The following is a 16686-nucleotide window of genomic DNA, read 5'->3' on the forward strand; positions in this document are numbered from 1 at the left end:
TGTTGTAGAGTGTCTAAAGCCTTCCAAAAATCCAGAAATATGGAATCGATCTGAAATCCTTTGTCAATACCACTCAACACTTCATGTGAATAAAAAGCTAGTGATTAAAGAGGTTTCTCTTCAACAATGACTTCTACATCACAGAGGAATTTTTGAGTAAATTTAAGCAGTCATTAAAAGAATCTATGAAAGACTAGCTTGCACCATTACGTTTTTATTTATTTAGGTGCATATAAGTGTTCTGTGTGTGTTCTGTTGACACCATCCACACCGTAACGTTTATCTGAATTTGATATATGAAACAAGTAACTGTCTGACTAACAAACAACTTTTCACAAACGTGTGACTCACATATATTTCAGGAAATCCGTCAATGAACTCTCCTGACATACATCAAGGATTTTAGAAAGCACTGAATACACCTTAGGCTATAGGCACATGCTTAACCCATGGATTACGTTTCCAAGGAATATGCTTAAGTCAGATTCTAATCTTCTGGGAACACGCAAGGCCGAGAAATATAATAGACTGAACAAACACGTTGCACATGACAGACCTGCGGCTATCTGCTGTCGACATGCTACTATTTCACTGCGGTGGAATGACTTACACCCACATTTATCTGGAAATTTGATCAAATCTCCAATTCCAAGTTTCAGGTTTGCTCATGTGTCATATCTGCGCACATTTCTGTCCCATGTGCAACGATTTCTCTGGGAAGAGAAGATATATGCAGATATTTTAGAAGGCATATCGTTTCATTCGATACAGCCTTAACCAAGACCACCTACAGGTGATCTTGCCTTAACTTAACGACCCATTTCTTGGGTATGGCTTCATCACAGAAGGTTTTACAGGGAAGGTTTCGTCCCTCACGATCGCTGACGTTTTTGGTATGAGTGAGGTATTACCCCATATCTCTGTGTTCAACAGAGAGTGAGAGAGCAAAAAACCATCGGTTCTTGTTTGCGTGTTGGAAACAGTAGTTAATGTTAACCAGTGACGCTAAGGTGGTCCTGAAAGTTCTTTTGTAACTGAAAAATGTGCAGCCTGCTTTTCTTGGACACTTTATCATCAGGTGCTTGTCATCTACAGCTTCAGTGTACCCTAGAAAATTACATCTTGATTCAAATCCCTGCTCTGTCTTCTTCCATTCGCTTTCACTGCAAGGTACCTAGAAAAAGAAAAAAATGAAGTTACACATCTGATAAGATGCACACATTAACACGTTACAGCAGTAATAATTTTTATCAAATCTGTTGTAGTTTATGCAGATTAATGCACCTAAATGACAAGTAACAACTTTGTAAATACCTCTTACATTATTTGCAGTAGCTACAATATCACCACAAGAATCTATCACTTTGGCTCCCTCTATATGAAGAAAACTTTATTACACTTCTTTACTATTTCGATTACTGACAACAAATTAGTTGCAATATTCTTTACGTAAAGTACACCATGAGCAGTAACAATTTCCTTTTCCCCATTCAGAAGCAAATTAAGATCCATTTTTCCTGCGAGTTCACACCTTAACTTAGATCCATCAACTGTGTAAATTCCAATGTCAGTCCTTGACTGGACATCATGCAAACCTGACGGAGCTTTGGTAATGTGCACAGATGCTCCTGAATCTAGGAACCATTCTGCATGATCATCACTCACTTCATTAAAAGAGTAAAAAACAGAAAATGCCTCACCTTTATAGGTAGTCTTTCTCCCAGGACTACTAGAATTAACATGCTTCTTTTCTATTATACTTAACTTTTCGTTACACTGTGAAGCAACATGTACAATTTTCTGGAAACTGAAACATCTTATTGGCTTCTTCTTCGTGTACTTATAGTATAAAGCCGACGCTGTTTCTTTTTCTCAAACATTAGAATCTGGTTGATTCTTCACGTCCTGTAGAATCTTTACTTTAACACTATCCGCTGTAATTGGTATTCCCGAACTTTCCAAATCCATAATCATTGGCGAATATATCTCTGGTAGTCCAGATAACAATAAAGTTCCAATCCATTCATTCGCAATTTTGAAACCAATATTCCTCAGACGATTGGAGATTGAAATTATTTTATTCACATATTCATCCACGCTTTTACACTTACTCAATCTTATGGTTATCAGCTCACGAGGTAATCCTACTTTTCTGATTAAACCACCATCGTCAAATGCGTTTTTCAGTTTGCCCCATACCTCCTTTACTGATGCAGCATTTTCAATATGAACATAATTCACTGGATTAATCAAAAGGATTAGATTTGATTTCGCCTTCCGATCCTTAGTAGCAAAACTTGATTCCGTAGGTTCCAATTTACCGTTTACGACGTCCCATAAGTCATCCAAGTGCAAATACACTTCAACGGAAAATTTCCAGGTCGTGTAATTTTCGCGCCCTGCAAGCCGCTCTATTTGCGGTATTTGTGTTGTACTCATTTTACACTTATTTTTCTTCTGTGTATAGCGTACAGAATCCAACTTTATACAAACTTCCACGAACTTTTTGCGCAAGTACAAGTCACCTTAAAGGTTATCACTTCGCTTTAATCCAGTAGCTGGGCCCATAACCTGTTGTCGTTTATGCATATTAACGCTGCTAAATGACAAGTAACAACTATTTAAGGGACAAAACAAGCTTTTTCTTTATTCGCACAACACATATTAATACATCTGGCTACGCAAATATATAACGTTGCCCATCAACAAACACGTAACATGTATATTCCACAGAGTCTAATGCACTCTGCACATCATATCTTGTGCGCCACTACGTACGCTCGTAAATGCTTGTTCACAAATCCCCAACAAAATCACTGACATTATGTCTGCCTTAAATATATTCCTATAGACTATACATGATCTATGGTGTAAGACATAGATATGTACACTCTCTGGTTGTCAAGTTCGAAACGCGAATGTTTTGGCGGGAATCGGCTTGTGAGCTTGTTCATAGTGTTACAAACTTTTTGGCAGGCGTGTAGTAAACTTTTATCTATATCATCATGGATGAACAGTGTATACCAGAATTTCATATTCCTTCTTCAGCAGATGACCTTACAAGTGATCGTTGGAAAAACGCAGGAAGATATACTGTTGAAAATGTTCTTGGTATCGGAGATTTGCCAGGAAAACTTGCTGGTTAGTTCATGGAGTGATGCCAAATTGACATCATATTTAGTGGTGCATTATACGTGCGTGCCCATTACGATGCTGTTATTTCAAACTACGAACCTAGGAATGTCTGCTACATACGTGTATGTTTGAGAGTTATAAGAAGAAATTGTGCTGTGTTTATGTGCTAATACAATACATCGTATCGACAGTGACTTCTGCAAATCCATTCTTCCGGCTCGTATAGCCTGAGACTAGGTGTATGCTTTCCAATTATGTACTCTCAAGGGCCCATTGTTGAAAAATATAAACAAATCGTAATGGGTGAAGTATCTTATGTATACAGTAGCGAAATATATAATTCATTTTAATTTTAATGACAGAAAACATGTTTTTTGAAGCCACTGTAATAATTTAACATATAGCTGGTTTATTTATATTTTACACTGCACGCACAGTTTCTTATACTTACAAGATCTATCGCCTTTTCCAGAATGCCGGGAAGCCATGCACGATGTTGGTATGCTGTTCGTCCTAGACCATTTTGATTCACTGTTCTCGATGATAGTCCACTTCAGAAAACTGGAGTGGAGTGTGTTAACAAAAGCATGGGGTGCTGTCATGCAAGGTAATACCTACCAAATTTTCATATTAAGTAAGCAGAGTAGGTCCACCTTTCCTAATTTTGTACTTAGTAAATTATGTTTTTAATATTTGTGGTGCAGAAAGTGGAGAATTTATTCAAAAAGTATGTAATCCCATTTGCATCTGTACTGTGCAGAGGACAGAGCATAATTTATTTATTCATCCAAGGACAATCACAATGATATAGGAATTGTCATGGTAATAAAATGATCATCATTGGTTCAAAATATACATAGGCACAGAAATTACAAGTATTGTTTAAGAGAACAGAATACCTGGTTTGCTGTAGCGTTGATGAAGGATCCATCCCGGAATTTGCGTGAAAGGATATAGGAAAACCTAAATTGAGATGGACATACAGAGCAGCCTCCATCCTCGTGAATATGAGGCCAGTCTCTGACAGCTGCACTACCTCATTCATTTGGTGCTTGTTGTACAATGTTGTTTGATTTACATACAACTTGCCACCTGCGTAGTGCAGCGGTAGCGTTACGGGCTTCCATGCAAGGGGCGTCAACTAAAAAGACTTGCAATACGGCAGCTGAACCCATAAGGGGATATCCCGACCAATAAACGCCATACAATCATTTCATTTGTTTTTGCTTCAAGCAACATAACATAAAACATGATTTGCACACACTGGGACACTGGTGGCGGTCGCCACTGATGGTCACCTGTGACTGTGATGAACACTCCTGAATCACTGGTGTCCAACACCGCAGGTGTTGCTAACTGATTAGTTACTGAAATGGACTCGTACAGGAGTAGCAACTAGGTTTTGCTAGCCTTTTATGGTCCGAAAAAAATAAGGTATTAAATTCAAAACAAGAACATACAACTTAACAATTTATTTATTTTTTTCAAACACTGAGAAAGATTTTGAAATATCAGGCATAGATATTCCAGCATTCAAGTTAATTGTGATATGTTTATATAGATCTCCAGAGACCCACCTAAAAAAATTCAATACTCAGCTTGATACTTTACTAAATAAAGTAGTAACAAATCGAAAAAGTTTTTATATGTGGATACCTAAATGTAGACTTTAATAAGCAAAGCAATTCGAAATCTGCAGGTATAGATGATGTACCTGACTTCATTATAAAGAAGTGTGGAGACTTGATTACTGAGCCCTTAACCCACCTATGTAACCTATCTTTTGCTACAGGAACTTTTCCTTCATGTTTGAAAATAGCAAACGTAAAGCCATTATACAAGAAAGAAAACAAAGATATTTCCAACTGGAGACCACTGGCACTTCTGTCTGTTTTCTCAAAAATGTTAGGAAGGCTTTTCAATAAGAGGCTAACAGTCTTCTTAGAGGTAAATGGCATTCTGTCAGAATCTCAAGATGGATTTAGAGCAAACCGCTCAACCGAATCTTTCACTCCTTTCTATTAGAGGCACTGATAGCATTAGACAACAAAAAACTTACCATGGGCATATTTTTGGGTGTGTCAAAGGCATTTGACACCATAAATCATGACAAATTGCTACACAAGCTAGAAAATCTTGGCATTAGGGGAACAGCTAACAACTGGCTCAGCTCTTATCTTAAGAACAGGGAACAATATGTGGAAATAGATCAAGAAAGGGACAATGTCATTAGGCAATATAATTCCAAGCTACTGACTGTTAAATATGGAGTGCCACAAGGATCAGTAATGGGTCCTGTTCCATTCTTACTCTATGCAAATGACCTAAACATAAAGAAGCCACTGACAGGCTAATATGTTACTTTGATGACAATGACTTAATAATAAACACTGAAAAAACTGTAGCTGTGGATATACACACAGCACAAACAAAAAATCTGATATCACCCAATCTAGAGCTATACGGACTGACAATTGCCAAAACAGCCTGTACCAAATTTCTTGGACTTCATCTACAAGACAACTAAAAATGGAAAGCACATATTGAGCAAATGAACAAAAAATTAAGTACTTCTTGTTTTGTGCTGCATACATTAAAAAATTGTACCAGCTACAACACCCTTCAGTATGTATATTATGCAGTTGTACATTCTCACCTCCGGTATGGGATTATGTTCTTGGGAAATTCTGGAGATGGCATCAAAACATTCCAAATTTTAAAAAAATAAAAATTATAAGAATAATGGAAGGGGTAGATAATTGCAAATCATGTAGACCATTGTTTCAAAAAAGGATGATCCTGCCACTTCCTTGCGCATATATATATATATATATATATATATATATATATATATATATATATATATATATATATATATATATATATATATATAAAAAATGGAAGGAAACATTCCACGTGGGAAAAATTATATATAAAAACAAAGATGAGGTGACTTACCGAACAAAAGCGCTGGCAGGTCGATAGACACACAAACAAACACAAACATAGACACAAAATTCAAGCTTTCGCAACAAACTGTTGCCTCATCAGGAAAGAGGGAAGGAGAGGGGAAGACGAAAGGAAGTGGGTTTTAAGGGAGAGGGTAAGGAGTCATTCCAATCCCGGGAGCGGAAAGACTTACCTTAGGGGGAAAATATATACACACACACACACACTTGAAAGTATAATGTATTTAAAGCAGAACTTACATACAAAAAGATCACTCATCATTCAAAATCACACAATACACAGCTGTGATACAAGATAAAAATTGGATGTACATGTTCAAAGTGCCAACACAAAGTTATTTCAAAACAGCCTTATCCATCCTAGTATCAAACTATACAGTGCCTTACCAGATACGATTAAACACATACAAAACATTGGTCACTACAAATCTCAACTGAAATTGTACTTAGTTGATCACTGCTTTTACACAGTAAATGAATACCTACAAAACTAAATTTTTGTGTGTTTACCCAATGTAGTCTCATTCAGAAGAACATTTGTATTTTATCTCTCTGTATTTAGCATAACAACATATATTTAAGTATTCATCATTAATTGATATATTAATGTGTGTTATTATGTACAAAGGTATATTATATGTAAAACTGTTAATATTAACAAAAACATCCAAATATCTCTTGCACATTGTGTAGATGAAAATGGATCAATAAATCAACAAAATCTTCTGTGTTAATCAAATCTAAACTCCTGACTACAATGTGTACAGTATAATGTATAATGAATGTTTTGAGTAACTGTCTCAAAAATCACTGCCTGTTGGTTGGGGAATCTGCAGCACTGTGTCTGTGATCTGTGTTCCAGTGTGAACACTCCAATTCAAACTAATGCATGTCTGGCAGTGACTGCTGTAAACACAGTCACCTTGTCCGTCACATGTGGCGAGGGTAAGTCACTGCTGGATCACAGTGGCTCGGTGAGGCAGTGTAGTGTCCCAGTGTGAATGCTCCAGTTTAAATGAATGTATGTACATCTACATCTATACTCCGCAAGCCAACTGACGGTGTGTGGCGACCGTCACAAGTGTCCCAGTGTGAAACGGGCCTTGGAACACTGACTGGTGATTCCTTCACCATGAACATGCTGCTATGACCCTTGCACTAATTAGTCTGGAAAATTGACTCCAGGCTCAAAACAGTCAGTTATAATGGCACCCCATGTGTCTCTTCATGTCCTCACCTCAGTTCACCTGAAAAACGAAGTCTGTGTCCAGTCATGATAATTGAGATGTTGCACTCAGGAGAATGAAAAGACGTTACCAACATGCACTTCAGATCTTCTACATGTGATTTTCTTTTAAAAGTATTACACTGTGATAATGTAATGTGACAAGGTGTTTGTAGTTATTCCCTTTTGTTATTAACCACTACTTGGTCTCCTGTAAGTAATCTTCAGTCGTATAATATCCATTACTTATGAAGATCATTTTAGCTCCATTTTTTTCATTTCATTGGGAGCTTTATTCTAAAATTTTATTCCTTGATAGAAAACAGTTTTCAGTTGTTAGTTTGATTTTCCTTGGAAAATATGTGGTAGGTCCATGGCTTTTATGCTGCCCATGCACACCTTCAGAAAAGAGGCTGGAACTTCATCTACCCTTGCTGACTTCTTAATTTCTAAACTTTTTTCGTGACTATGTTGTGTTTGCTGTCTTAGTTATTGTAGGTGCTGCATGTAGGAAGATTTTGCTGCAGCTTCTCCGCAGTAGCAGAGAAATAATCATAAAATTTGCCAGTTTCTCAGATTTTCCGTTGTTCTGCTTCTATATTAGGACTTAAATGTTGTTATAATTGGGTCTGCCTTTTCAGTTTCATGTTTTAAAACATTCTGGTACTATGCTGTTGTTTTCTGCATTACATGTTATTTTATCATTGACTTTTTTTTCCAGCAAGCAGTACCCATGTGTGCCATCTTTTATACCTGTGATAGTAATCTAGGAGCTGTGGATTAGTGTAGTGCTTTTGCAAAAAACTGAGAGATTTGAGTGTCTTGGATGACTTTCTAATACCCACAGTTATCTATCTATTTGTAAAATGCATCTCTCCTCAAAAATCCACATTGTTTGCCATATACACTTCATCCCAGATTTGATTTGCCATTATCCAATAAAAAGTACATACTTCAAGTTCTGGGAAGATCCTTTTGTAGACCTGCAGTTTTATGGGTTTTACCAAGCACCTTTTTTTAGCTTTGTATAACGATGATGATCAGGAAGGCCAAAATACATTCATAAATACTATTGTTTCCAATTTTCCCTGTCATTGTGTGTAAGTATAGGGTCCAAGACTGATACTGAGCTTTTTGGTACCCTGTTGGTAACATTCGTGTCAAAAGTGCTCAAAATGTTAGAAATATGTAACTATTTTTATCCTCAAGTACTGTGTCTACTTTTGGAGGCTAAGGCTCTTTCCATGAATTCAGTTAATTTATTGAAGAATGTGTCCACATTACCATTAGGTGAGCTGAACACACACAGAGAATGATTTACTTCCTATGAATTCTAGTTTTGTTAGTTCAGTGACTGCCAATTCAATATGTTTATCAACACTCATGGTAAGCAGATCTCTAGCTTTAAAAGTGTGTGCCACCTCATAGTATACACATGATTCTCCACCTTTTAAGGTAGATTTATTTGTGCATAAATTTTAATTTCACAAGTTTCACTGGGACAGGTAAATATGCGTGGACTGTGCCTGTTTTAATGAAACAGTGTATTTCACTTTATTCAGATATTTTGCTTTCTGTGTGGTTTAATCACAATAACTTTAAATTCTAAGTTCTGTTGACTAGTACATTTTAGCTACTAAATTACTTTCAACTGAATGCTTGTAAATGTTGTGGTAGTATATTAAAGGAGAAAAATTGTAAAGCTTTCAGGATTAGTGTCAAAGAACTGGATAAGACTGTTCGTGACTCAATGGAAGCAGATAAGCAGCACAAGTACCGTAATGCCACAAAAATGATGGTGTATTTGCTTACACAATATATAAAAGGTTTTGAAGACAGACTGGCCGGGTGTGGCAAGGTAAATTTTATTTTTCCAGCATTATGGTATGTTTCGCACTGCTGACCACTAAAATTGCAACACCAGGAAGAACAGCAAATTATGAAATTTTATTTACTACGCATACACATTATAGTAGGAAGAACTCACAAATTTGTAGCTGATTTGGAGGGTATGCAGCGTGGGACATTTAGTACACAGAACTGGCATCACAGTACCTCTAACATGACTGGACATTGAGCCAAACTGTGCTTGGGTGACAGATAGGGATATGTCATTCCCTCCTGCTTCAGCTGTATGCCAGAGTTCATCAGTTGTCGCATCTTGGAAGTGAATGCCTGCCAGTCTCTTGACAGAGTACGTCCAGATTTTTTTCAGCTAGTGCAAGATGGGAAGAACGTGCTCTCCATAGCATCAGTCGAATGCCCTGTATGTGACGGTTGATCAGAACAATGTGGGCAACATGGGATCGTGCTTCATGTTGTTGAAAGAAAACATCAGAGAGACATTGAAAATGGAGAAATCATTGCCCATAAAGTGACAGCAATGTAATACTGATATCCAAATTACTGGCTATGCGAACCAGAGGTGATCGTGTTGTGCACCCCACTGGTACCACATACCATTAAAGTAGGTGCTGGGTCTGTATGACACTGATAAGTGCAATCTGACAAGATTCATTCTCCATAGAGCCTGCACACTGCAGCAGGATCATGGCAGTTTATTGCTCCATGGTATTTCTGCTTGCATTCGTTAGGTTGCCTGACTGTCACACGCAGCTGAAATCAAAGGGTCAAGAAGACAATACTCATATGGTATGCAGGATCTCAATAGTACCACACAACTAGAGTTGTTTGAAAAGCCTATATGTTTCACACGTGTCCACTGTTTTTTGCTGTACTATGGGTGGTGTGCCTCTCTAGGTTGTCACATCAGTGGAAACTGCAGTGATTGTCATCTTGTTGATAGCCCACAATGCTCCAGACAGCATCACGCTTTACATGTGGACACTTGATTTGCTGCAAACAGGCCTATTACGTAAAGCATGTCGCTGTGGAATTCTCTGTGGCCAAGTGAACAATATGTCTACAGACAGGTTGTCTTGGTTGGTAGTCACAAGGGGCCATTGATATCCTGCACGGCATTGAGTATTGCCCTCTTGTACCAACTGCTTCTACATATATTGTGTGTTGAATCCCAAGAAACATGATCAGCTATATCACAGAACAATAAACTGCATTCTCAGTAGACTATGATCCTGCAACTGTCAAATTCTGACACATGCTGGCAGATTTTTCTTCTTCTTACACGAGTAACAATAATAATAATAGCAATAGCATGCATCACACATCATGCCAATCTAATAAAGATGCCACATTTGTGGTGTTGTAGTTTTATTGGCCAACAGCATATGTGAAGAGTGTATCTATAGAATGTTACTTTCTATGATTTCAATCCTATTGCTTGTAATTATGTACTTGAATGTAATGTAATTGAAATAACTTTGTGATTGACAGAGATCAGATGGGTGTTGTGTTGGGCTAATACACAGCATGCCAAAAGCTCATGCAGTTGATATAAATCTTATTGTTTTGTTCTCCATATCATGTAACTTGACTCTATTGATGATGCTCTGCATACACCCGCAAAACAGGCAGCACCACAAGAAAATGGAGAAGAAAGAACTCTGAACAGATGGTGCCTAGGTCCTACCATTTGTCAGCTACCTTAGTGACAATCAATCAGAGCATGAGTCTGGTCACTCTCTCCTATACTGTACAGGCTGCACACAGTTTTTGTTTTGCTCTGCTACCTCAGCTCTCAGTTAAAAGTCAGCTGCGGTTGATTGCTGTCTGTAACATTACTTTTGTGATTTATTCTTACATGCTGTTTTCTCAATGTGTTGTGTATCTTTTATGGAACGTGTGTAGCTAACTGTGAAAGTGCTTAGGGAAGTGATAAGATTATTATGATCCTGCAAATGAGGACTAAATGCTGCGTGAATGTAGAAAATGTATAACTGTACAAAGTACAGAACTGCACAGCTGCTGCTATTGGAGCCATATCACTGCAACACCTAATAGATAACCATTGACATCCCCTACTTCCTTGTTCAACTGTCAATCATTGTGTTATCCAGATCCAGGTATATTTGCTCAAAAAGAGTCACGACTCCTGAAATCGTTTTATCATTGTATCTAGAAGCTTAACTGTGAAGTCAAAGGCAAAAGTTAGTAACTCGTGGTCCGTGACGAGTCGGAATTGTGTTTTGTGTAATAAAACATTGACTTTCGTGATGCTATAAATATATACTTCAGAGGTAAAATTGGCGCTCATTCAGATCTCCGGGCAGTGGCTACTCAGGAGGTTGTCTTCATCAGGAAAAGCAATACTGACATTCAATGGGTCAGAGCGTGGAATTTAGATCGCTTAATTGGGTAGTAAATTAGAGAATTTGAAAAGGGAAGAAAAGGATAAGTTAAAGTTTATTGGAATTAGCGAAGTGCAGTGGTGGTGAAAATAGCAGTCCTGGTCAGGTGAGCACAGGATTACAAGTACAAAATCAGATATGGATAATGGAGGAGTAGGTCTAGAATGAATAAAAATAGAAATGTGGGTAAGTATATGAACAACATATTGAACATGTTAGTGTAGCAAAAATACACACAATGCCAACACCCACAACAGAAGTAAAAGTTTATACGCATATTAGCTCCGCAGTTGATGAAGAGATTGAAAGAATTTATGGTGAGATAAAAGAAATTATATAGATAGTTAAGGAAGATGAAAATTTAATTGTGATTGGGGACTGGAATTCATTGTAGGAAAAGGAAAAATAGTAGAACATGGACAGAGGCAAAGGAATGAAAGAGAAAGTTACATGGTAGAATTTTGCACAGAGCATAATTTACTCATTGCTGTTACGTGGTTTAAAAAATCAAGAAAAGGGGTTGTAAACATTTCAAGTAGAGTATGTCATGGTAAGACAAAAGTTTTCGAAACCAGCTTTTAACCTGCAAAATGTTTCCAGTGGCAAATGTAGACCCTGACTGTAATTTACTGGTTGTAAATTGTAGATTAAAACTGAAGAATTGCTTTGGTGACAAGCCCATGCATAGCTCGGGCCACATTCTGTTTGTTGAGTGACCCAGGAATTTTGGAAGCTCAATAGGAAGAAATTGCTCAATAACTCATCTCATACTCCCTCTCCCTTTTCGTCATAATTTTTTTAAATTTTTTAATCTATCAAAGAACTGAAGTAAATATGAAAAATAAATCTTGAAGCTTTGTCTGTTTGTAATGTAAAGCCCACCAGTTCCACAGTAATAGTGATTTAATAAGTAGGGAAGTAACTGTCCTTTATAACATTTATAAAGCAGGGTTGAAACAAGTTTAGGTATATAGAAATAATTACTTACAAAGTACTTTGTCAGAATTTCATGAAAACCTGATGAAAATGTTTTTGATATGCCTGCCTTCCACCAGGAAATCTGGAATGCCCCCTTGTGAACTGTAGGGACCATGTTGACTACCATTGGTGTAAAAGCATTCATAATGAGGGTTAGAGTTAAGATAGATGCCGCCTACATAAATATGTATATATTTTTAAAAAACTCCTTCTCGAGAAAATAGCTGTAAGCGTTCCCCCTGTGGAGTAATGGGCTAGGATAAACCCGCAGTTATTCCTTGCCTTTCATTAAAGGCACCTGAAAGGGGTCTCATACGTAACGAGTTGTTTACATTGCAGATTTGGCCATTATTAGGACACTCATAAGTTTCACAACCTTTTTCATTCAATTACTTGTGTTCCCCTTTTAGAGTTGGACCTCCAATATTCTAAATTTCACTGAAGTATGGACCATTCTAGGAATGGAATCTTACATAGTGCGTAATCTATCCACCATGCACTGTAATCTTCTGCATCTACTACTGGAGTGGAGTTCTGTTAGCACCCAAAATCCAGCTGGTTACTAAACCGTCGTGGGAGAATCATCCTGTATTCTCACAGCATAGCCCCCTGACAACCCAGGGGTAGCACTGATCTCACATATGCCAAGTTGTAGGTGCATGTTCAGTCTGGCACACAGGACCCTGGGCAATGGATACTAAGCCAGGTAGCCTTTTCATGACAGTGTGGCACCCATGGGGAGAGCTTCCAATTGGAGTGAATGGCATCAGGACAGACAGTGCACACTGAAACAGATCAAATTTGTGAATACTGGGGACCATATCAACACAGCCGTCTCAGCGGATCGAAAGTGAGATTAATGCAGATACTTAAAACCTCATGACATTTCCAAATTTGACTATGCCATGGGGTGATAGTCTGGCAAGGAGAAATGGAGTTGAGCAGTTCACCAGTTCTTGGCATACTGTAGAATTACTTTTTGTGAAGAATATTGGGGACTGATTTTAGTTGCTGCAGTAGAGAATATACGCATCTTTGTTGATTGAAACATTGAATACTGACAAATCTCAGGCACTTCAGTCCTTTGACAAGTGTTGGGAAGTACCAGTTGCCATCTCTATTCATATCAGACTCAACAGGATTCAAAATGTCATCGTCCAGCAGGACAAATGTTAACAGACACATAAAGAACTGTGTGCTAACCTAGAGTGGTTGAAGTCCAGTTTGTTAGTTACATCCAGAGAGGGCCTGAGAATAGTTGGGTGGACAGAGGAGCTTTCATCCTAACCTTTGATGGAAATGTTTTACCTCAAAAACTTAAGATTTTATGGTTTTTGAGGCCTGTTCAAAAAATTCCGGAATATTCATAATTTTGTGCCAATGGTGTGTTGGAGCAAAATGCAGTTGGCAACCCTACACATGCCTGTGTTTATGTGTAACTGCTGGAAGTTTCATTGTTGTAGGTCTGTTAGTTATTGTTCAGTGCTGTATTAAATAGAACATTGTGTCACACCGTTTACAAAATTCAAGATGGCAGTTAGAGAAGGAATGCATCTGCATTAAATTTTGTGTGAAGTTAAAGAAAACCTTTACAAAGACATACCAAATGATGCAGGAAGCCTACAGTAATGAATGCTTGAGCAGTACTCGGTGTTATAAATGGTTGACACGGACGGAAAGTAAAAATGACTCTCGTTCAGGGTGCCCTTCAACATCTACTGACGACACTCAAGTCAGGAACGTCAATGAAATTGTGTGTGCCAATCGAAGACTGACTGTCAGAGAGATTGCAGAAGAATGTAACATTTCAGTTGGATCACGTTGTGAAATCCTGACACAACATCTTGGAACGAATTGTGTTGCTGCCAAGTTCATTCCAAGGGTCATGAGTAATATCAGAAAGACCTCTTCCTCGCAATGTGTTATGAGCTTTTTGATCACGCAAATGAGAATAAGGTATTCCTTAAGAAAATCATAACTGGTTATGACACATTGATCTACAGTTATGATGTTGAGATCAAGGTTCAGTCTTCATAATGGGTTGGGACAGGTTCTCCAAGACCAAAAAAAGCTCATCAGATCAGGTTAGGTCAAATGTCAAAGCCATGCTAGTAGTTTTCTTTGACTTTGATGTATTAGTTAATCATGAATTCGTGTCAGAGGGACAAACTGTTAATCGATGGTACTAGCAGGACATGTTGTGAGAAAATGTGAGAAAGAAACAGCCTGAAATGTGGCGGGACAGTTCATGGCTCTTGCATCACGATAATGCACCCACACATTCATCCCTGTTGGTATGTGGCTATTGCACAAAAATACAAAATCACTATGCTGCCTCATCCTCTGTACTCTCCAGACCTGGCCCCGACAGACTGTTTTTTATTTTCAAAGTTGAAAACCCTGTCAAAAGACAAGAAAAAGAAAATTCACGAACAGCACTTCACACGATCCAGCAAGAGGCATACCAAGACTGCTTCCGTAAAAGGAAACTGTGTTGGGGGCAATGTATCAATTGTGGAAGGGAGTATTATGAAGGAGAGCATGCATAATAAATAAAAGGTAAGCATAGAATAATTTTGTGTGCAAAGTTCCAGAATTTTTGAACAGAGCTCATATAGATGATATGCCAAGCCCTTTCCTACTCCTCTGAGATTGTTAAATGTCAAAGTTCTAGACATACATTGTTCTGCTGTATGAATGAGACGTGCAGCAGGACAACGCGTGAGGACAGTCTTTGCGAACAACCTCCTACTTGTGTAAACTGTCCAGAACACCATCCCCCTTGTTCACCAACATGTTCAGTTTGCAAGAGGAGAAACAAAATCCAGAAATATAAAACACTTAACTGCCTGTCTTATCAAGATGCTAAAAAAAGTTTGAATGACTCCTTTCAACCAATATGACATCAAGCTTTGCTGCCATTGTGTCAAAATTCACATCTAGCAGGGTAACTAGCTCTCAAAACCGCAACTCCTGGCCCTAGCCACATGTCAGTGCCTGTTTTATAGTCGTGGAAGGGGGCACCAGCTCTCTCAACACCCACACTCACATCATTGATAGTGACCACCCCATCAGTGCAGCCAGAGATACCTCATGCTCCTCTGATATCATCAGGGAAGAGGACACCTGCCAAGATGCCCCCTCCCCCCAGGATGAACCAGACGAGCAGGCTGCTCCCAACCAGGGGCTAACATAGCCACAGGATGCAGGTCCTCATTTGTTCCAGAAGTTAAAGACAGGAAAGTCCTCACAGACACTGAAACCTCATATAAGGACAAGGATGATAAATCAAAAGTTAAACCGAATTATGCTGCTCTAGATTCAGTCCCCAACCCCCATAAGTCAAGCCTGTGAATACTGGTGAAGAACTACGCATTCAGGTATAATGCGACTCAGCAGCAACGTAATTTGTACTTCTGTTTCCTCTACACCGCTTTCTCAGATCTCGGTCTGACTCAGATCTCGGTCTGATATTTCTTCAGTGGTACTGCAATAGCTGCTATCACCACCAGGCTAATTACTCTACAGTTGGCATGGTGCTTCATGAGGCAAGGTTCTCAGAAACCCAAGTCCTTACTATTAAAAATCCTGTATAAATTGTATTAACACCGAGAGGGCTTGTGGAGTCTGCATGCTCATGTAATCAGGCTTCTTCAGTGAGCAAATGCCACTAACCACAGTGTTAAATCCCATGGCTTTTCATATCTATTTCTCAGTTAATATAATAATATTTAAACCCCACCTACCCCAGACAAATCTGTAATATATCACAAGTTGGTGGAACTAGCGGACCAGCTGCCTCCAACTATCCTCCTCCTAAGAGAGTTCAATGCCCACAATGTGTGTGTGTGTGTGTGTGTGTGTGTGTGTGTGTGAGAGAGAGAGAGAGAGAGAGAGAGAGAGAGAGAGAGAGAGATTAAAACGGAAAAATTAGAGGATAATACAGTTGCATTATTATTAAATGTTCTGCATGTACGGAATTGTTTATTCACTTTATCTTGTCATTTCTCTTTTTTACTGTGTCCATCACTGAGTATATTTTAATTATATTTGTCGTCTTCTGAAAGGTTCTCTTTCTAGTTAATCTTGTGAAAATATGACCGTGGACTTC

The 16686-nt window shown here is 38.3% G+C and overlaps 1 protein-coding gene across 1 annotated transcript in view; it reads left to right on the top strand.

The window, feature by feature from the left end:
* Positions 1 to 2911: 2911 nt before the first annotated feature.
* Positions 2912 to 16686, top strand: part of LOC126474991 (condensin complex subunit 1) — a 213738-nt gene continuing 199963 nt past the window's right edge. Inside the window, exons 1-3 of the mRNA XM_050102534.1 lie at positions 2912 to 3141; positions 3608 to 3742; positions 9033 to 9187. Of these exons, the coding sequence (XP_049958491.1) occupies positions 3006 to 3141; positions 3608 to 3742; positions 9033 to 9187 (426 nt within the window). The 5' untranslated portion in view covers positions 2912 to 3005. The remainder of the gene's footprint in view (positions 3142 to 3607; positions 3743 to 9032; positions 9188 to 16686) is intronic.

This window comes from Schistocerca serialis, chromosome 1 (genome assembly GCF_023864345.2).
Source record: "Schistocerca serialis cubense isolate TAMUIC-IGC-003099 chromosome 1, iqSchSeri2.2, whole genome shotgun sequence".
Classification (NCBI taxonomy): Eukaryota; Metazoa; Arthropoda; class Insecta; order Orthoptera; family Acrididae; genus Schistocerca; species Schistocerca serialis.